At 41.5% G+C, this 21,853-nt stretch overlaps 1 protein-coding gene across 3 annotated transcripts in view; it reads right to left on the bottom strand.

Annotated features, from left to right (window-relative positions):
- Positions 1–8,887: 8,887 nt before the first annotated feature.
- ELF1 (E74 like ETS transcription factor 1) overlaps positions 8,888–21,853 on the bottom strand; it is a 121,839-nt gene continuing 108,873 nt past the window's right edge. For 2 of the 3 annotated variants that reach the window (XM_055131354.1, XM_004604601.2), the window contains exons 5-9: positions 20,661–20,828; positions 17,756–17,839; positions 16,584–16,776; positions 14,052–14,498; positions 8,888–11,022 (exon numbers count right to left, since the gene is read on the bottom strand). In XM_055131354.1, coding sequence (XP_054987329.1) covers positions 10,419–11,022; positions 14,052–14,498; positions 16,584–16,776; positions 17,756–17,839; positions 20,661–20,828 — 1,496 coding nt within the window. In that variant the 3' untranslated portion in view covers positions 8,888–10,418. The remainder of the gene's footprint in view (positions 11,023–14,051; positions 14,499–16,583; positions 16,777–17,755; positions 17,840–20,660; positions 20,829–21,853) is intronic. The other variant, XM_004604602.2, reaches the window with a different exon arrangement.

The raw sequence follows: 21,853 nt of genomic DNA, 5'->3' as shown, positions 1-21,853 counted from the left end.
AAGGTGGATGCCTCTTAAAATTTTCCTTCCCAGAAGCTTTGTTGACCTAAGTTTCATTGCCAAGGGCCTTTCCCTTTCTACCTGCCTATATCAGAGTGATATGCTACAGAAAATAGGACTTTTGCCTTGCATGCTGTCGACCCAAGTTTGATTCCTGGGTCTACCATATGCCCCCCTCCAGCCCCCCAGTTTGCCAGGAGTGATTCCTGAGCCTGAAGCTAGGAGTAACCTCTGAGCAATGCCATGTGTGGCCCAAAAACTGCAAAAGAAATAAATAACCTTAGATCGGGCAGATGTGACTCCGTGGTGGAGTGCCTGCCTGCCATGGATAAGGTCTGGGATGGATCTCTGGCACTGCAAAACAACAACAAAAAAGTTTAAGCCTCTTCATCTAAGTGAAAGGAAGGAAGGGGGACAGTGAGTCACAAGGCATGTAATAGTTCCCCCGGCCCAAACAAAGAAAAAAGAGCACTTGGCTGGATAAAGGAGTGAATTCCTCAAAGTTGTAATACCTGAGCCTTGGTTCTGAAAGTTGAACCAAAGAGGCACGTCAGACAGAATAGAGAGTGTGCTAGAAAGTACTGTGGGATACCAGAGCTAACGCAGTGGTTAGGGCGTTGGTGTTCCAGCCAGTTAGCCCCAGATGGAATCCCTCCTGGTAGTACTCTGGGGGCTAGAGATCAAGCCTTAACCTCCCACCTAGAATGTTCTTTGTTTTGGGGCTTTTGGACCATGTCTGGCTGTACTGAGGGTTTAGTTCTGGCTCTGTGCCGGGGATGGGAAAGGTGTTGGCTGTGTGCAAGGCAAGCTTCTTATAGCTGTACTCTCCACTCTTCCCCCCTCCCCCCCCGTCTGCCTAGAATGTTTTAAGAAATGGTGTGGTAGTCAGTGTATGATCAGAATTTAACATTGTTAAGATGTTTTTCCTATATTGATCTATAAACACAATCCTCTGAGCATGCCATTTGAAGCTGGAGAGATAGCTCAATGAGTGTGTTTTGCTGCCCAAGGTCAGAATTCAGTCCCCTAAACACTGCTAGGGGTCACCCACAGCACTGAGTCACCCACAGGCCCTAAGCACTGCTGGGTGTGGCCCAAAAACAAAAATCAAGAAAAATAAAATTTGATTAGAATACGGATAAATGAAGGGCTGGAGGGAGTTCAGCAGGCTAAGCCTATGCCCAGGTTTGATTCCTAATTCTAATCAGCACTGCCAGGTGTGGCCCCAAAACTATGCACTTAAACACACAATAGAATAGCCAATAGGATTCTTCAATCGACCTATACTTCTTTTCTTTTCTTTTTTTTGCTTTTTGGGTCACACCCGGTGATGCACAGGGGCTACTCCAGGCAGTGCTCAGGGGACCATATGGGATGCTGGGAATCGAACCCAGGTCGGCCGCGTGCAAGGCAATCACCCTACCCTCTGTGCTATTGCTCCAACCCTGACCTATACTTATTTTCAACAAAACAATTTTTTTTGCTATTTTCTTTTAATTAGTGAGTCACAGTGAGGGTACAGTTACAGATTCAAACATTTTGTGCTTGTTTTTCCCTCATGCAGTGTTCAGGAGCCCATCCCTCCACCAGTGTCCATCCTCCACCACCAATGAAACCAGTATTTTTCCCACCCTCCCAATCCCATCCCCCCCACCATCCAGCTTCTGTGGCAGGGCATTCCAATTTGTTCTCTCTCTCTCCTTTTGGGTGTTGTGGTCTGCAATAGGGGTATTGAGTGGCCATCATATTCAGACACTAGTCCACTTTCAGTGCACATTTCCCTTACTGCGCGGGATCTCCACTCACAATTTACTTGATGTTCCCTTCTCCATTTGGTATGACTTTCCCCCAGCGTATGAGGCCAAGTTCCAAGCTATGGAGTCAACCTCCTGGTATTGTATACTACTATTCTTGGGTATTAGTCTCCTACCCTGTTATTTTATATTCCACAGATGAGTGCAATCTATGTCTGTCTCTCTCTTTCTGACTCATTTCACTTAGCATGATACTTTCCATGTTGATCTACTTATATGCAAAGTTCATGACTTCATCTTTTCTAACAGCTCCATAGTATTCCATTGTATAGATGTACCAAAGTTTCTTTAACCAGTCATCTGTTCTTGGGCACTCGGGTTTTTTCCAGGTTCTGGCTATTGTAAACAGTGCCCCGATGAACATATAAGTGCAGATGTCATTTCGACTGTACTTTTTTGTTTCTCTAGGGTATATTCCCAGAAGTGGTATTGCTGGATCAAATGGAAGCTCAATTTCTAATTTTTTGAGAAGCGTCCATATTGTTTTCCAAAGGGGCTGGACCAGTCAGCAGTCCCACCAGCAGTGCAGGAGGGTCCCTTTCTCCCCACATCCTCTCCAACAGTGGTTGCTTTTGTTCTTTTGGATGTGTGCCATTCTCTGTGGTGTGAGGTGGTATCTCATGGGTTTTTTGATCTGCATCTCCCTGATGATTGGTGATGCAGAGCATTTTTTCATGTATCGCCCCCCCCCCCCCCCCGCCTGGGTCTGGGGCTCTGACGCTCCCCAGCCCGGCCTCGCTGCTCTCAGTCACCTCTTGGCGCCATCCTGAGGCCTGCCTCTTCCCCCAGGTAATCAATTGGGACTTTCCTCTGGTGACCCCCAAGGAAGAAGAGCTCTCCTACCCCCACCCCAGCCTGGATCTGGGGCTCTGATGCTCGCTGCTCTCAAAAAAATTTCTTTTCTATTTTTTTTTTTTATTTTTTGGGTCACACCCAGCGATGCTCAGGGGTTACTCCTGGCTCATGCATTCAGGAGTTACTCCTGGCAGTGCTCAGGGGACCATATGGGATGCTGGGAATCGAACCCAGGTCGGTCTTGTGCAAGGCAAATGCCCTACCCGCTGTACTATCACTCCAGCCCCAAAACAATTTATTTTCAACACAGAAAAATGATGGCTTAAACTAGAGTAAAGTCAAGAAGATGGAAAGGGATAAATGAAGACTTTATTTGGGAGCCATACTTGATAGTAAACTTGGAGGAACGTGGTGCCAGGTATTAAACCTGGGACTCCTGACAAAGCATGTGCTCCTGGGGCCAGAGCGACAGTGCAGCAGGTAGGGCATTTGCCTTGCCGACTCAGGCTCAATCCCTGGCATCCCATATGGTCCCCCCAGCACCACTGAGTGCAGAGCCAAGAGTAACCCCTGAGATCGCCGGATACGACCCTAAAAGCAAAGCAAAACCAAAAAGCATGTGCTCCACCTCTTAGAATGATCTTCCCAGCCCAAAAAGAACTTTTTAAGAGGAAAATTACCTAGATTGCATGACTCGTTGGATATGAATGTCAGGTGTGATTGAGCCACAGAGGTGGATAAAATTATCAAGAGTGGAGTCCAGGGAAATAGCTCAAGGGGCAGTGAGCATGCTTTGCTCTCAGATACCCAGAACCGCATAGCTGGGGTCACCTGCTCCAAACACAGAACCCACAGGGGTCAGAGTAGCCCCTCAGGACCAGTGTGTCGACCCAAACAGAAAAAAAGAGAGATCATCAGAGAAACATAGGTGCAATATAAAGAGAAAAAGTTATGACAAATTTTCTTAAAATACCAGAATGTAAGGCACAGCTCCCTGATTCAAATACCACGAATGGGTTGTAGCTGCATCCAAAACAATCCCTAGACGGTATGGTGCCACCCAGCAGGTCCACCTGTGCCTGCAGGACAAGTGCATCAGCAGCCTTATGGTGCCTTCAGGCTTCCTGATACTCCAAAATTGCCGCTGTGCCTCAGGCTGGACCATAACAACTTGGGACCAAGTTTCCCGAAAAAATTAAACAGCCAAAAGTTGGGTATGTGGGAGTCACGCCCACAAACCACCTCTGGCTCAGCTCTACAAGCTCATGTATCGGCCTTGCTTCGGAGACCCATAAATAAATTTCGAAAGAGATTAAAAGCAGCCATTTAAGTGCATTAATGGCCATGATTCAGAGATCACAAACGAATCTCAGAGAGCAGTACACTGCAGAGATGTCTCCCCACTCCATGCCGGGCTGATTTCACCAGGGCACCTTGGAGGGGGGCAGGTATGCCCCTCCACCTGCTCAAGTGAACTCTGGCAGCTGCAAACCTCCAGAACCCAGTCTCAGCCACTCTCACAGCCGAACTTCACAGGCTCATCCCAACCCCCCCATGCATGAGAATGAATCCATTGAAAAACCCAGGTATGCAGGACGAGTGACTGAAAACCCCAGGCTACATGGAGTCGGGGATGGGCAGCCTCCCTCCATTTCCCCTGCCCTTCCCGTTTCCTGGCAGTCATGCCCAGGAACTGCCTCTTGGTGTCATTTAAGTGCATTAATGGCCATGATTCAGAGACTCACAAATGAATATCGGAAGAGACCAGATATGCCTCTGGACCCTAAATTTTTTTTTCTTTTTGGGTCACACCCAGCAATGCTCAGGGGTTACTCCTGGCTTTGCACTCAGGAATTACTCCTGGCAGTGCTTGGGGGACCATATGGGATGCCGGGGATCGAACCCGGGTCGGCCGCGTGCAAGGCAAACGCCCTACCCGCTGTGCTATCGCTCCGGCCCCTTGGACCCTAAATATTTAAAAAATTAAGAATTTCAGGAGCATGCGGCCAAGTGGGCTCATGATACCTCATAGTATTCATGGCAAGCAATTAAAAACAAGTTATTTAGCATCTGCCTAAGGGAAAGGCTGGGGGGTGGTGGGAAGATTCAAAGTAATAGTGGTGGGTAGGTGCAAGGGTGGTGGGATTGGTGTTGAAATATTGAATGTAAACAATTATTGTGAACAACTTATGGAAAATTTTTAAAAATTCAAAAAGTAAAAAAACAAAACAGCAATCCCATTGGTTCTCACAGATGACCAGAACTAACCCATCACCTGCAACAGTCACAGCCTTGTGGGTGGCTCCAGATTAGATTTTATGTTCACTAACCTTTAGGTTTCTAAGTTCAAGAATTCTGTAAGGCCATAGTTATATCCTACCCAATAGTTTTTTCTTATGTGACTGAATTCAGAGCAGCATTGAGAGATAAGGTTCAAGGTGTTGTCTAAAGGGGCAATTAGCTAGATCAGTAGTTGTGATGGGGGCTGGAGCAATAGCACAGCGGGTAGGGCGTTTGCCTTGCACTCGGCCAACCAGGGTTCGATTCCCAGCATCCCATATGGTCCCCTGAGCACTGCTAGGGGTGATTCCTGAGTGCAGAGCCAGGAGTAACCTCTGTGCATTGCCGGGTGTGACCCCAAAAGCAAAATAAAATAAAATAAAATAAAATAAAATAGATCAGTGGTTGTGAAACTTGCCAAGTGTACATTAAAATTATCTAGCAGTTCTTAACCTTTAGTTTGAATGTGAATCAGATTTTAAGTCTGCAATAGGGTCTGAGCTGCTGCATTTCACATAGATCTGCAGCTGCTCTGAGACTAGTTTGAATTAACAAGAATCTCACAGTACTGGTTAAAAAATGCAAACTATAGACATTTTTCCATAAAATACAAATTCTGGAGGTAAAGAGTGGGCCAATAAATTTGTTTGTGTTGATTCAGGGCCACACCTGTGGTGCTCAGGTCTTACTCCTGTCTCTGAGTTCAGGGGTCACTCCAGGCAGTGCTCAAGGGACCCAGATGGGGTGTCGGGGATCAAATCTGGGTCAGTCACATGCAAGGCAAGCACCTTACCCACCGTACTATCACTCTGGCTCCAGAAATTTGTGTTTTACGCTTAACATTCAATCTGGGAATAGAAAGTTAGCTCTTAAGAACTGAGAGCATGCCGTGCATGGTGAGGTCTGGTTCCAACCCCAGCATCATACGGTCCCCAAGCACCACCATCAGGGCTCCAAAACAAAATCCAAAACCAAAACCAAACCCAGCTTACTCCTGGCTCTGTGTTCAAGGATCACTCCTGGTAGGTTCAGGGGACCACATGGGGTGCTGAAGATCGAATCCAGGTCAGCTGCATGCAAGGAAAGTGCCCGCCCCACCTACTGTACCATCGCTTCAGCACAAAGGTAGGAACTTTTATCTGTTCACAAGGACCCAGAAAGTGTTTAATAGTGCAGATTCTCAATTTTTTATTAAATGAACTGTGTCAGAAACAGCAAAAATAATCAGGGGTGTGGCTCAAAGGAAAAGCACTTACTTGCCTTGCATGTATGACATCTGGGTTCAAAATCCTGGCACCATAAAGACAAAAAAAAAAAAACCTTCACCCAAACATAGAAAAAAGCAATGAAAATTAAAATGATGGCAATATAAAAATTAGTAAAAATAAGGCCAGGGGTCTTAGTAACTGATACTTATTTTTATTTTTATTTTTTTGCTTTTTGGGTCACACCTGGCAATGCACAGGGGTTACTCCTGGCTCTGCACTCAGGAATCACTCCTGGCAGTACTCAGGGGACCATATGGGATGCTGGAAAGCGAACCCGGGTCGGCCGCGTGCAAGGCAAACAAACGCCCTACCCGCTGTGCTATTGCTCCAGCCCCTGATACTTAGTTTTAATAAAAAGATTTCATTGTATTAAGCTTTGAAGCCTTGTTAAAAATTTCAAATAAAAAATTTAGGCTTATTCTATATTATGACAGTGTCAAATACAATTACCATAACATATTAGTTAACTAAACTAATTGTATGACTCTCCAGGAACTTTGAATAATGGAATCTCTAAAAATTCTTCTGTGCAGGGCCAGAGTCAGTACAGCAGGTAAGGTGCTTGCTTTGCACATGGCCAACCTGGGTTCAATCCCCAGCATCCCATATGGTTCCCCAAGCACCAACAGGAGTAATTCCTGACTGCAGAGCTAGGAGCAGTCACTGAGCATTGCTTGGTGTAACCCAAAAATCCCGCCCTAAATTAACATTTAAAAATATTTAAATAAAATATTTAATGTGCTCAAGGAGTATAACTTCTCATGTAAAAAGAGGGACAAGACATGGCTCAGTGGTAACCCCCAGCATCACACACACAAGGATACACAGTCATTTATGTCTGTGTAGTAACTACAGACACTTGTCCAACTAAAAGGGTTTCAACAAGATTATGGTATACTAGTATTACATGACCTTTAAAATTTGGGTGCTGGCTTAGCAGCATATATGCTAAAATTGGAACAACTTGAAGATTAGCATGGCTTCTACACAGACATATCATGAAATGTTCCATGTTAAAAAGCATTTAGTATTTTGGAAGAGTATTAATTGACACGAGAAAACAAATAGTTATTACTGGGGTATGAGTTGTGGATTAAGGAACCAGAGAGGTAGCTCAATAGTTGAGTGCATGTCTTGCACACAGGAGCCCAGGGCTGGATCCCCAAAATAGCCTGGTTTCCTAAGTCGTGCTGGGAGAGCTCCTGCACACAGACCAGGAAGAAGCTCCTGTGTACTTATGGGTGTGGCCAAAAAAAGTGGAGTGTGGAGGCAAGTACTGATTTTTATTTATTGGTGTTGGAGAGATAGTACAGAGGATAAAGCACTTGCCTTGCAGGTGGTCAACCCAGGTTCAATCCCCAGCATCCCATATAGTTCCCTAAGTACTGCCAAAAGTGATTCCTGAATGTATGTAGAGCCAGGCATTATTCCTGAGCATTGCTGAGTGCCAATACACACACACACACACACGCACACACGCGCGCACACACACACACACACACGTACGTATATATATTTATATAAATATCCTTGTATTTATTTTTTGTTTGGAAGTCACACCTGGCAGTTCTCAGGGCTTATTCCTGGCTTTGCACATAGGTAACTCCTTACAGGTCTGGGGGAACATATGGGATGCTGGGGATTGAATGTGGATCAGTCACATGCAAGGCAAGTGCCCTACCCACTATACTCTCACTCTGGCCCCAAGATAGTATCTTTTAAGGGTTTTGGGTCACTCCTAGTAGTGCTTGAAGGACCATGGGGTGTTGGGGATTGAACTAGGGTTGACCATTATTAAGGCACATGCCTTAATCCTTGTACGACATTCTGACCCGGGTTTTTCTTATAATTTTTTGCTTCTGTGTTTTCTAAATTTTGGGGTTTTTTTTTTGTTTTTTTTTGGGTCACCCCCAGTGAGAGGCTATGCCCATCTTGATGCTTTGGTGAGGTCTAGGAGTGTTGAGAGATCTCTGCAGTGTTAGGGGTTGAACTTGGCTTCCATGAGTAATGCATATGCCAATTGAAAAAAAAACAAAAAACAAAAAACAAAAGAAACCAGAAAACAGAGGATGAAATTCTGAAAATAAATTTTAAGGCACTCTGGTTTACATGTTGATAATGACAGGATTTCGTTCATTAAACATTCTAACAATCCAGTCCCATGACTGTGTCAGCCTCCCTCCACCATGTCCCTCCCCCTGCAGTATGCCAGGATAAGCAGTGCTGTTTCTGTTGCCCTGAGGCAAAAGGTAGCTCAATAGCCTGAGTGCATGCCTTTATAGCCCTATCTTTCTTTGTATCCCATATACGAGGGTGATCATTCTGCATGTCTCTCTCCTTCTGACTAACTTCACTCAGCATGATGTTCTCCAGAACCATCCACATTGCATGATTCTGTCTTTTCTTATACCAGAGTGAAATTTCTGTAATTCTAATCTCACTAGAATTTTGGCCTGGCTTGTCATTGACTTTGTTATAATACCTTTTTTTTTTTTTTGCTTTTTGGGTCACACCTGGCGATGCTCAGGGGTTACTCCTGGCTTTGCACTCAGGAATCACCTCTGGCTGTGCTCAGGGGACCATATGGGATGCTGGGAATCAAACCCGGGCTGGCCGAGTGCAAGGCAAACGCCCTACCCGCTGGGCTATTCCTCCAGTCCCTGTTATAATACCATTTAATAACAATGTATATACTTCCAATAAAGTGCTTGAAAACAGACACAGTGAGGATTTTTTACATGATTTATTTAATAATAAACCAATTAAAGATACAAAACGTTTAGGATTCCAAAATTAAAATTTTTGTTTAAATACAAATTCACTCTGTATATGAAAACATACAACATTAGACTCTAAACATAATTTTCCATCTACAAAAATTTTTTGCTACACTAGAAAATTTGCAGAAAACAATTTTTCCCTGTGAAATTAAATGTACATTATTTACAGTTGAAAAACTAATCTAAAAACTTTACTTCAGAAACTTGGATATATATGTATATTCTTTATATGCAATTTCCCCCTCCACCCCCAATAAAAAAATGATCCAAAATACAAAGCAATTATGCTTCTTACAGTAGCTGACTTCTCAGCCAGATTAGCCCAAAGCTTGGTTGAATTCTGAGCCTGTAAAAGCAGCCTTAGCTCTTTCAGAATAGCAGTATATCATTTAGCCCTCAGCAATTTCAATTTATTAAGGAACCACACTGGATAGTGGTCTAGAAAGTTACTGAACAAAATTCAGGTTCTAGGGATAATGAAAGAATAAATTTTGTAGGTCACATTTTTTGTGAAATATTTCAGTTATATTTACATTAGAAAATAAGTTGATAATGTCTTAATGAATATAAATATAGGTGTTAGAATAATACAATTTAGAAGAAGAAAGGATGTAGATATTTGACACCACCTAGTCTAATTCAATGCATCTCTTTCATGAGAGAACCGATGTCCAGAGATCAAGAGGAGTTCCTGACAGTTAGGAAACCCCCTCTCTGATGCTGTTACACCATCCTGCCTCTGACAACAGTTTTAGCCATTTTGTGGGCAGGTTTTAGTTTTAATGATGCATTTTATATATTCATTTTAATATACAGTGCAGTTAACTAAAGTCAATCTAAGTGAAACCATAATTTTAACAAGGTACATAATAGATATCTTGTACTCGAAAGAATCAAGACTTAATTGGAATGAGAACAGTTCCTATATTAATTTCAGTTGTTTTATATTTATGTACAAAAGAATCCAAAAAGGTAATGTAAGTTTTTAGAAAAAATATTTTAAATGTTTGTGAGGGCTGGAGAGAAAGATCAACAGGCTAGAGTACATGCTTTACATGTAGGAGGCCTGGATTCAATCCCCAGCACCACATGGTCCCCTGAGCACCGCCAGGAGCAATCCCTAAGCACTGAGAGGGAAGGGGGGAGCAGGAGAGCAGCCCCTGATACCCAAACTCCCACCAGGTCCCACCCAACCCCTCCCCACCACAAAAAAAGTTCATGATATAGCAACTGGGGAAAAAAATCTTGACAGAATATCTTCATAGTGTAAAATGCCTGTTCCTTCACAAATGATTTAGAAAACAAAGAGAAACACTTGGGTTTTCCCCTTATCTCACGAAATCTAAATTAACTCTAAATTATTCCTTACAATTAACTACAAAATTAGAAGACCACAGAATTTAGAATCAGACAGTTTGCATACAACTGAAGATGACTTAAAAAACAAAAACAAAAATCAGACAATTTCTTTGGTATGTCAGTTAAAAAGAGTTCGGTTCCAGCAATTCATTTTGTTTCACAGCTACCTGAGAGGTAAATCCATTGGAATTGGACACCACCATCACATAAGGCTGTGGCTGTTGCTCTGTTTTCTCAGGGTCTTCTTTCAAATTATCTTCAATCTCCTTTTTCTCAACTTCCTGTGCTAGAGTTTTTGTTTCTTGAGCTTTGATAACTGAAGTGATTACAGTGCCAGGTGGGTGAGCAACGACTTGTGAGCTGCGAGGAGAAAAGGTCACCACTGGGGTAGTGGCATTGAAGGACGGAGATGAAGTCATACTGACAGTTCCATTGCAAATGGACTGAACATTGCTGGTAAGAACCTGCTGGACCTGGGCAGGGCTAAGGACAATCGAAGAAGGAGAACCAGGCTTCTGGGACTGTATCATGACATTTTCTTTCAGTACAGTCATGGGCTGTGATGATGGAATGGCTTGTAAAATAAATTTTGGAGACGCAGCACCTGAAGATGGATCTGTACTGGCTATAACTGTCGTGATTGGCACTGTCTGGAGTGTTACTGTATGTAACTGCTGGTTCCCAGGAGATACGACCACTGGGACTTGGGCTGGAGCCTGTATGGTCCTATTGAGATCATAAAACAAAGTGAAAAATCAGTATACTCTCTAACGTAAAAATATGACAAGTCGTTTAACAAAATATTGTACATCTCTAATACTACTTCCCATATTGTTTTTTTGTGAAATCCTATATAATCACTGTACATAACAATATAAAGAAATCTCCAACAGAAAACTCTCAGGCAATTCAACTATAATATAATCTGGTGAGGGGCTGGAGGGATAGTACAGCAGGTACGGCGTGTGCCTTGCACGAGGCTCACCCGGGTTCCATTCCCAGCATCCCATATGGTCCCCCAAGCACCACCAGGAATTGAGTGCAGAGTCAGAAGTAACCCCTGTGCATCGCCAGGTGTGACCCAAAAAGCCAAATATATATATATATATATATACACACACACACACACATATATACATATATATAAAAGTTGGTGAAAAAATCTGGGGGTTAGACAAACATGACGGCCACTTAATACCTCTAATACAAACCACAACACCCAGAAGGAGAGAGAGAGAGCAAAAGGGAATGCCTGCCACAGAGGCGGGGTGGGGTGGAGGGGACAGACTGGGGGCAGTGGGAGGGATGCTGGACCATTGGTGGTAGAAAATGGGCACTGGTGGAGGGATGGGCACTCGAACATTGTATGACTGAAACGCAAGCATTAAAGTTTGTAAGTCTGTAACTGTACCTCACGGTGTTCACTAATGAAAAATTAAAAAAAAAAAAATCTGGGGGTCAGAAAGAGAACTTGGTGAGTTGAGCACATGCAGGCAGGAAACCAGGATTGGATCCCTCGAGTAGAGGACAGAACCACTTGGAGATCCCCGAGCACAGAGCAGAGAGTTGTCCTCAAGCACAGCTGGGTATGGACAAACACAAACAAAAAGAAGTCGTATCAAGTCCCTTAATAGAGATGGGAAAGTGATTTTGTTGGATGAGACTATTATTTTAAGTATCTGATTCACCTTCATCATTTTGATATTTAAGATCCATCAATTGGATCATTGTAATTGTCTTCAACCATTCCCTCTAGAGAGAGAAGAAAAATGTTCAATCAATTTAATATGAAAGTCACTTTGGAGCCCGGGAGTAGTTCACTGTGCAAGAGCACATGATTCACATATAACAGCCCTGGGGACTCTGCTCCGTAGCACATGACCCCTCGGGAACCACAGGGAGCCCTGAACGCCACACCAGGAGAAGCCTCCGGCTCCACTAGACACGGCCCCACACAAAGACAAATAAACCACTTCAGAATCAAATGCGCATGTGACAAGATTATGGTAAGAATTTTATCACTTCTGTTTTGCTGCGCAGGAGTTTAAACTCAGGAGCTCATATATATTAAGTCAAGTACTCATAGTCCACAGTTCATATAGCATATTATATGACACAGTCATAAATATATTTACTTCATGAGAGTTCTATTAGCTGGAGGAGAGAGCAAAACCTAAGTTCAAGTTTAGGCAAAAAATAAATTCAAGCACAAAATTTAGCCACAAGGCCACAAATTTAACAAAATTTCCTAATGTAAAATTCAGTTTATTTATACTCTTTCCATCTACTTAGGATGTACATAATGACAGAAGTCAATCTCAGAATTTTATAGATGTGGAAAGTTATAGTTATTACCTATTATTATTATTTTTTTAATTATATCCAGCTGTGGTCAGGGATCACTTCTGCTGGGGCACCTCCTGCAGGGCAAGCACCCCACCCTCTGTATTATCACTACAGGCCTGCCTATCTATTGTTAATATGAAACTAATGTATTTGCAAAACTCAGCAAAAAACTGCATTTCAACTTTATTTCCTCTGAATTGTGTAAAGCTATTTTACAAAAGTTAGATAATTTCTACTTCAAATGGCCAACCCGTGGGTCCAATAAACCAAAGGGGTCCAAGTGCAACAGCTGAAATGCGCAACCCCCGGCAAGCACAGCAACTAAGTATATGCTCCCCGTGCTCATCGCAATAATAGGAAAGGGAAGGGAAGGGAAGGGGAAGGTCATAAAATAGAGCTTTGAACAGAACTTTTTTCTTGGTTTTTGGGCAGTGCTAAGGGGTCATTCCTGGCTCTGCACTCAGGAATCACTTTTGGTGGGCATGAGGGACTGTGTGGGATCCTGGAGATTGAACCCAGGTCAGCTGTCAGCTGGTGCAAGGCAAGCATTCTACCTGCTGAACTATCTCTCCATTCCCCATACAAAACATTTTTTAATCCTCCCTTCCCTAAAAAAAAAAAAAAAAAAAAAAGTAAAAGAAGACTCAGTACAACAAAGGAACTTGAAGACATCAGATGACTAGAGTCTGCCCATTCATGGAGAATACTGATACCAAAGTGCAAACTGCCATCCACATCACTAAGTTGTCAAGATCAGTCTACAACAGGATATTCAGGTATTAGCAGTTTTTTTTTTTTACTTGTTACAACTGTTAAAGGCATGTAAAAGGAACCGTATATTCTTCACTTCCATACCTGTTTGAGTTTGAGAATTATTCCATCAGAGTCTCTTGTTCAAAGAGTAACGTCTACTTCTTAAGACCTCAATGTGTACCAAGAGGCCAGTCTCTCTCCAATTCCACTAAATTTAACAGTTTCTCACTTGGTTTGAAAAAAAGGATCTGAAAGCACTGCCTGGATATTCTTATAGGTGATTCACTCCAACCTCTTTTCTAAATTAAGCCAGTTAAAAAAGTGTAGTGGACTCAACCAGGAAATGGCTCTTGGATGTGTGTGTGCGCTTTGGATGAGTGAGAACCTGGATACCACAGACATACAAGCACAAAGTAGAGTGGACTAGACAAATCGATAGTTACAAGTAATGCTAAAGTTTAAAGATGAGAAATCTTAACATAAGCAGAAGACATTCTTTATACTGTTGCTGAAACAATTTCTTGATAAAGAATTCTAGCTTGAAATCTGTTTCATTTTTATTTTCACTTCTGAATCTGGAATCACTTAGAAAAAAATAGCAGCTCTGGTAAACAACATTACATAATGACATGTAATGGTAACTTTGATTTTCTCACCTAATACTCTGAACGGAAGAATTTAAGGTTTCGTCCTGCACGTTATTGGTTCCGGTTGCTTCTCCGTCTGGGACAGCCTGTACTGGTTGCACTACATGAATAGTTCGGAACAGCTGGGTAGGATAAGGAGACTGTGTGGGCTGCACTGTCCTCAGAACTTCTGGTGTCTGTGCAACTTCCACAGGATCTTTGGATTTTGTAGCTTTTGAATTCCCAGGTTTTAGAACTGTAGTGACTCCTTTTACTCCCGAACTTGAAGACACTCTGGATCGGCCTGGCTGATTTCTACTTGCAGTGGTTGTGGCAGACAGTGATGAATCTGGAGACTCTATGCTGGAACTAGGATCCTCATCATCTATGCAAATGAGATCTTTTGGCATCTCCTTGAACTGGTACACCAAGCGCTGACCTTCTACTTTTGCCAGAATACCCCTTTGATAATAGTACCTATTCAAAACAAATAATTTCATATTTTATTCCATTAAATGTAAATATATTCAATTAAAAGTGTTTCTAGTTACAAAATTACAAACTAGTGAAAAATTCTAAATGAAAGGCAATCTATAAGAATATCATTTACTTTAAAAGTTCTTTTCTAAATATATGAAAGCATACAGTTATTTCAGATAAAGGTCTTTATTACCAAGTCAACCTAAAGTTAATTCTGATTAGGAAATCTTTAACAAAATATAAAGATTAGTCTAGCCCTTCATTTTTTTTCTTTCCTATATACTCTTTTGCCAACTCTCTGGAATAATCAAATCTATGACAAACCTCAATTTATGTTCCATGCCTTTTAATCATGTTCCTGCCAACTTCTCAGTTCAATTCTATAAATCTAATTTATGTTTTATATAAAATTAAATGTACAAATAGAAATAATTAAAATTTTATTTATTTTAATTACATTTTTAAAATGTGGCCTTTAAGTCGCAGTACACATTATAACTAGCTCTAGTTTTAGGTTATCAGGTTATAAAATCATTGCTATTGTTAATAAATCTATAAATCTTTCTCATATACTTGCATACTATGAAGAAAAGATGATATTACATACACACACACAAGCATGCAAAAAAAAAAAAAAAACCAACCCCCAAATGTCAGTTCAAAAATAGTGTATGGCAGAGGAGGCAAGAAGAGTTCGAATCTGAGCACATAGCCCTGAGCACCACTGACAGCTGGGGGGGGTAGGTCCAGCAGTGGGATGTCAGGCTGTGTATTTGGGCCCTCCTGAGTACTTGGGAAACACCCCACTGAAAAAAATCACAATGTTTACCCTTCCCACCGCATTAATGTATCACACAAATAACAACAACAAGTTATCACATATATATCTAAAACCTGAATTTTATAACTCACCTTCCTTTTTAATTTTATAACTCACCTTCCTATTTATAACTCACCTATCCTAAACCTTATTCAGCTATTTTACTGTGCTGAATTTTGTGCTTAATAGCCCAATACAGAAACCCTGGATCAATGTACAATTCCTGATAACACTTTAAGTTTCTGATTCCTTTACAAATAAGTATCTGTTTGCTGCTGCTGCTTTTTTTCTTCTTCTGGAAGTAAAACATTTCTCCTATTGGACTAAGATTTCAATTTAAATGAGTACTTATATGGCCCAGAGAGATAGCACAGCAGGTAGGGCACTTGCTTTGCATTCAACTGACTCCCGTTCAATCCCAGCATCCCCTACGGTCCCCAAGCCAGCCAGGGAGCAATTCCTGAATTCAGAGCCAGGAGTAAGTCCTAAAAATAGTCAGTGTGGCCAAAAAACAAAACAACACAAAACAAACTGAGTACTGATGAGGCTGGAGAGAAAGGACAGCAGGTGAGGTGCTTGCCTTGCACATGGCCAATCCAATTTCAATCTCTGGTACCACATATCCTGAGCACCTCCAAGACTGAATCCTGAGCACAGACAAGTGTGACTCACCCTCAAAGTCCTCCAAAGAGATTTTTTTAAAATCTCTTTTATGGGGGGAAAAGTTGTTGTTTTAGCATTTAAGATAAAATATACAATTTCTTTGATTCCTCTATTTTTTATTTTTCATTTTTTGAAAATTTCTTAAAAGCACTTACCTTATACTTAAGGAATTTAAGAAATATTCTTTTGTTGTTATCATTGCTGTTTGTTTTGGGGCCACACTCTGCAATGCTCAGGGGCCATTCCCAGCTCCATGCTTGGGGGTCCACTCTTTGTTGTTGCTGGGGTCACACCCAGTGATGCACAGGGGTTACTCCTGGCTCATGCACTCAGGAATTACTCCTGCCAGTGTTCAGGGGACTATATGGGATGCTGGGAATCAAACCTGGGTTGGTCTCATGCAGGGCAAACGCCCTACCCGCTGTGCTATAGCTCCAGCCCTTTGGGGTCCATTCTGTCAATTCTTGGGGGTAGGCGGGGAGAAGCCATGCAGCCCTGATCTAACCATCTAATCAATGCAAAGGATGCACACTACAACCGAGTGAACACCCTGCCACAGAAATGATACTTCTAACTTTCAGCTACACAATTTCACGTACCTGAGAGCTCTTCCCATGGTCTCATAATTCATATCAGGCTTGTTTTTATGCTTCCCCCACAACCTGGATACTGCTTTGGAATCTACCAATTTAAAAATGCCTTTTTCTCTCTGGGTCCATTTGATATATTTAGGACAAGTAGCTTTGTCTTGGAGCAGTGCCAATAAAAACTCCCACAGATAAATCGTGTTTCCTGAAACAAAAAAAAAATTATTTTTAACTAAATTTATTTGAAGTAACACAATAAAACACATTAACATTACTTTAGTTGAATTTTATATAATTAAATTCATATTGCTTATAACAGTCATACTTTTTTTTTCTTTTTTGGGTGACACCCAGCAATACTCAGGGGTTACTCCGGGCTCTACACTCAGGAATGACTTCTGGGGGTGCTCAGGGGACCGTATAGGATACCGGGATCGAAATCAGGTCAGCCTTGTGCAAGGCAAATGCCCTACCCACTGTACATTCGCTCCGGTCCCAGTCATACATTTTAGGAACTAATATAGATCTCTTTCTTTGTACTATGGAAGATGCCTAATGAGCAATCTTGCCAGTTAGGTTTTTGATGACTTAGTAAAAACACACTCAGACAACTTTTTTTCTTTTGCCTCTTTAAAAACTACGATATAGAACAGTGAAAATAGGAGGTCCAGATTTTCCATAAACATCTTATTCTGTTTTGGTAGCAGTTATGAAAATTTTAAAACTCTGTAACAATAAGGTGTCTTTGAACTAAAAACCTAAGTTCAAAACCTGAACTCAAAATTTTGGGAGACTCTTTTTGCAAGAAAGGATGGATTACTTTGACAGAAAAATAAAACTGTCTTGAGTCCTATTATCAGTGTATTTATACAAAGAGGTATTTCAAAAGTTAAAGGTAGCACTCAGGGGGCTGGAGCGATAGCACAGCAGGTAGGGCGTTTGCCTTGCACTTGGCCAACCAGAGTTCAATTCCCAGCATCCCATATGGTCCTGTGAGCACCGCCAGGTGTAGAGCCAGGAGTAACCTCTGTGCATCACCGGGTGTGACCCAAAAAGAAAAAAAATAAAAGTAGCACTCAGATCCATCTATGTTAAAAAAAGATGGTGGTTTCTACTTATAAATCTGCATATTTCAAAGTAATGTGAACGTTACCTCTTCTCAGGGAACTTATAGTATTGCTTACCTTTCCCATCTTTGCTTTTCTTCTTCACAGATATGTTTGGGGTCGAGGCTGGGGAATCTGGTCGTGGTGGTTTAGTTTTTCTCCCTGAAATGAGAACAGCTCTATGTAAATAGTTGCTCTCAAAAATGAGAGAGTGTGAACAATTTAGTTGTTTATAAATGCTATTCTGTTGTTTACTCGAAATTTCAAATACTTTATACACAGACCATACACACTGGGTTTTTGTTTTGGGGCCTGGCAGTGCTCAGGACTCACTTGTGTTTCTGCTCTAGGGGGTCACTCCTGGTAGGACTTGGGGGACAATATGGGGTGCTGAGGATCAAATCCAAGGTCACACACAAGGTAAGCACCCTACCCACTGTACTGTCACTCTGGCCTTCACAAAAATATTTCTGAAGTAAATGATGCTTTAGCTCATTTGGAAAAATAAGATGAAGTTTAAAATGTATTTTAAACTTGCTTTCCTCTCTTCTGAATATATCTGGGCATATAGTTTTCAATACTAAAATTTTCCCCAAGCCCTTAAGATACAAAAAGTAAATGAGGCAAATTTGTGGTGCTCAATATAGAAAACAAACATCTAAGTTATCCTTCATATAATTACTAAAGTCCCCCCCAACTGTGTTAAATTGTGCTATGTACAACCTTACTTTGGGTCAGCTGACTATCCTAGAGTCTGTGATCTATTTTTGCCATATAATTAAGTTCAGTGCCTGTCCTATAGGTGAAGAAACTCATGCTGACTGAACAGATTACCACTCTGTAAGTGAGGAAGACTAAAGATTAAGAACACAAGGTTATTGCAGTTAGTACTTAATACCCAGTTTACTCAGACATTCTTTAGGCTTACTGTCTGTGTCTATTTTAAGGATTAACTCAGGATAATATAGAACAGTATAATGTAGAACAGCAACTCAGTCAACAACCCATTCCTAAACAGTAAAAAAAAAAAAAATTTCTAAAGTTATTTGAGTAACTAAAAGTCACAATGAAAAGAGTCAAAAAGATCACTCTTGGGGTCAGAGAGATTGGACAAAAATTAAATGTATGGCTTTACCAAGCAATTTTTTTTGGGGGGGAGGAAGAGTGCGCTTGCACACTTAGAGATGCTCCGGGATTACTCCTGGCTCCAAACTCAGGAATTATTCGTGGAGACCACATGGGATGTTGGGGATTGAACCCAAGCCTACTACATGCAAGGTAAGCACCCTACATGTTATACTCTTGCTCCAGCCCAACCAAGCAATTTTATAAGAATTTCTGCTGTGGGGGTCTGGAGTGATAGCACAGCGGGTAGGGCGTTTGCCTTGCACGCTGTCGACCTGGGTTCGATTCCCAGCATCCTATATGGTCCCCCGAGCACTGCCAGGAGTGATTCCTGAGTGTATGAGCCAGGAGTAACCCCTGTGCATCGCCGGGTATGACCCAAAAACCAAAAAAAAAAAAAAAAAAAAAAAAAAAAAAAAAAAAAAAAAGAATTTCTGCTGCGTTCCAAGGTGTTCCAAGCCTTGGGGTCAATTAAACAATATCCTTCGATAGTGGTCATCCTTAGTGATGCTTTGAAGGCCCCTGAGGCTACTCCCTGTGATATACACAGAGACCACAGGACTATAACTGGCAGTGCTTTGCGCATTATGCTATGCCAGAGCTCAAATTCAGAACCTTGCACGTGATTGGCAGGTGCACAACTTCTTGTGCTACCTTGCCAGCCCACAAGGTTATTTATATTTGTGTGTGTGTGTGTGTGTGTGTGTGTGTGTTTGTAATGCACATATATTTATTTTGAGTCACACCCAGCGGTACTTGGGGTAACTCCCAATGATGCTCAAGGAACCATGTAGTGCCAGGAATCAAACCTGGGGCTCCAGCATGCAGAGCAAATGCTCCATTCTTTTGAATTATCTCCCCAGCCCCCGGGATGATTTTTATGTTAATTATTTGACTAGGAATCCCTAAAGTCAGTGAATATTTAAAATTTAATTGTAAATCCAGGTGAAGACAAGTTGCCTTATGAATAGTTTTTTTTTTTCCACTACTGAGCCCCAGGTGAGAAATACAAGTTTCTTGACAGCTGTATGTGCTAATGGGTGAACTGCTTTTCTCCTAGGGGCACAGCCTTTCAAGGATCTTAATTACATTCCAGAAAATCTGACCAATACCCTAGCTCACACTGGACTACAACTAAGCATTTACTTCTAAATGAGCAATAAAACCCAAGTTCCTTGGATTATCAAGACTGGCATGCCTTTCTTACTAGCCTTCAGAGCCACAATGCCAGTGCATGATTGCCTTTTATTTTTCTCTTCACTTATGACTCATAGAATGTTACTGGATAACTTGTGAAATATTTAACTGAGACAAAAACTTGAAATATTAAGCAAGCTGAACCAGATGTGGAAAACCATGGAATGAAAAGGGTGTGACACACAAGTAAAGACTGGCCCTAAAACTTAAGTTAAAAATTTCCTTTAACATAGTCTAACACTTTCCTCTTAAATTCCTTACCTGTCAATTCCCAACGCTGCATTTTCCCCTCTGGAAACTTAGATTAAAACCGTATTGTTAGTTTTTAAACTATATGCCAGGAAGGAAGCTGACCTACCTTAATCCTAAACTCTTAGCTTGGATAAAAAGGGCTTAAAGTTAGAAAATTCTTTTTCTGTACGATAAAACCGAATGTCTTATATTATAAAATAAATATCTTATAATTTACTATAAAATTTTATAATTTTACTATAAAATAGTAATTTTTTAAAGAGTTAAGTACAAAGAAGTATCTCTTAATTTATGCTTTGTGCTCTTTCCTCTTATGTAAATTTTAACTGGAATAGAAATACCCTTGAATAAAAACTTTAAGTTATACACCAAGATTTGATTGTTGACCCTAAACAAATTCACCACCCACCTTTCTTCCTCTTAGGCTGCTCCGGTGATGAGGCTCCAGGGGAGTGCGTGTACATCTCTTGGACCTGCTGCGTTTCCATGACTTCAGGAATACCATCTAATGTGACGGATACATGGGTGATGGGGGCAACAACAATGTCATCTTCAGATGAACTAAATATATTATTATCTAATGGAAATAAAATCAACTAATTATAATCAACTTTGTTTTATAAATCTAAATTTCATAAAATAATTTCTTGCCTCTATGTAAGGTGGAAAGGACATTTTGAAAGCCAGTTTCTATATTTTTTCATTTTCTCTAGTTCTAAATCAGGTACCTTAAATTAGTCCAGATTACACTGGAAAATTCCAATATCTTCCTTATTTGACTTCCTAAACCGGTCTATCTTTTCTCCTCAACTTTTTTTTTTTTTTTTGCTTTTTTGGATCAACAGTCAGTGATGCTCAGGGGTTACTCCTGGCTCTACACTCAGGAATTACTCCTGGCAGTGCTCGTGGGACCATATAGGATGCTGGGAATTGAACTCGGGTCAGCCACATGGAAGGCAAAAACCCTACCCGCTGCTCTATTGCTCTGGCTCCTCTCCTCTTAACCTTTTTCAACATTGTTACTTATTCTCTGAAACATCAGAATAATCTGATCATACTATTCTACAAAAACTCTATTTTAAAAATTAGAAACAAATTGATGGATCTTCCCATAGTTGGGTGGTGGGCGTTAGTTAAGAACTCCAGACCCACAGTATACCTGCCAGCTTCCACAACCTAAATCAAACTTATCTTTTCAATCTCATGTCCTACACAGCAAGAATCTCACACTTCAAGAAACTGGAAAAATTAAGTACAGCGGGTAGAGTGATTGCCTTGCACACGCCAACTCTGGTTCAATCCCTGGCTACCTCAAATAGTTCCCTGAACCCTGCCTGAGTGATCCTCAAGCGCAAAGCCAGAAGTGAGCACTGAACACGGCCTGCCAGCTGTGCACCCCCCCAAACAAACAAAATAAATCACTGGAGGGGAAAGGAGAGTTGGGTTACACCTGGAGGTATGTAGGGGCTGCTCCTGGCAGTGCTCAGGTGTCTGTACGTGGTTCCAGGGATTGAACTGACCACACTAAGTCAGCCACATGCAAGGAGAGTGCCTTAGCCCTTAAATACACTATCTCTCTAGCCCCCCTCCCACTGCAGCATA

This window comes from Sorex araneus, chromosome 1, assembly GCF_027595985.1.
Source record: "Sorex araneus isolate mSorAra2 chromosome 1, mSorAra2.pri, whole genome shotgun sequence".
In the NCBI taxonomy this organism is placed as follows: Eukaryota; Metazoa; Chordata; class Mammalia; order Eulipotyphla; family Soricidae; genus Sorex; species Sorex araneus.
This window is presented reverse-complemented; position numbering and strand designations above follow the sequence as displayed.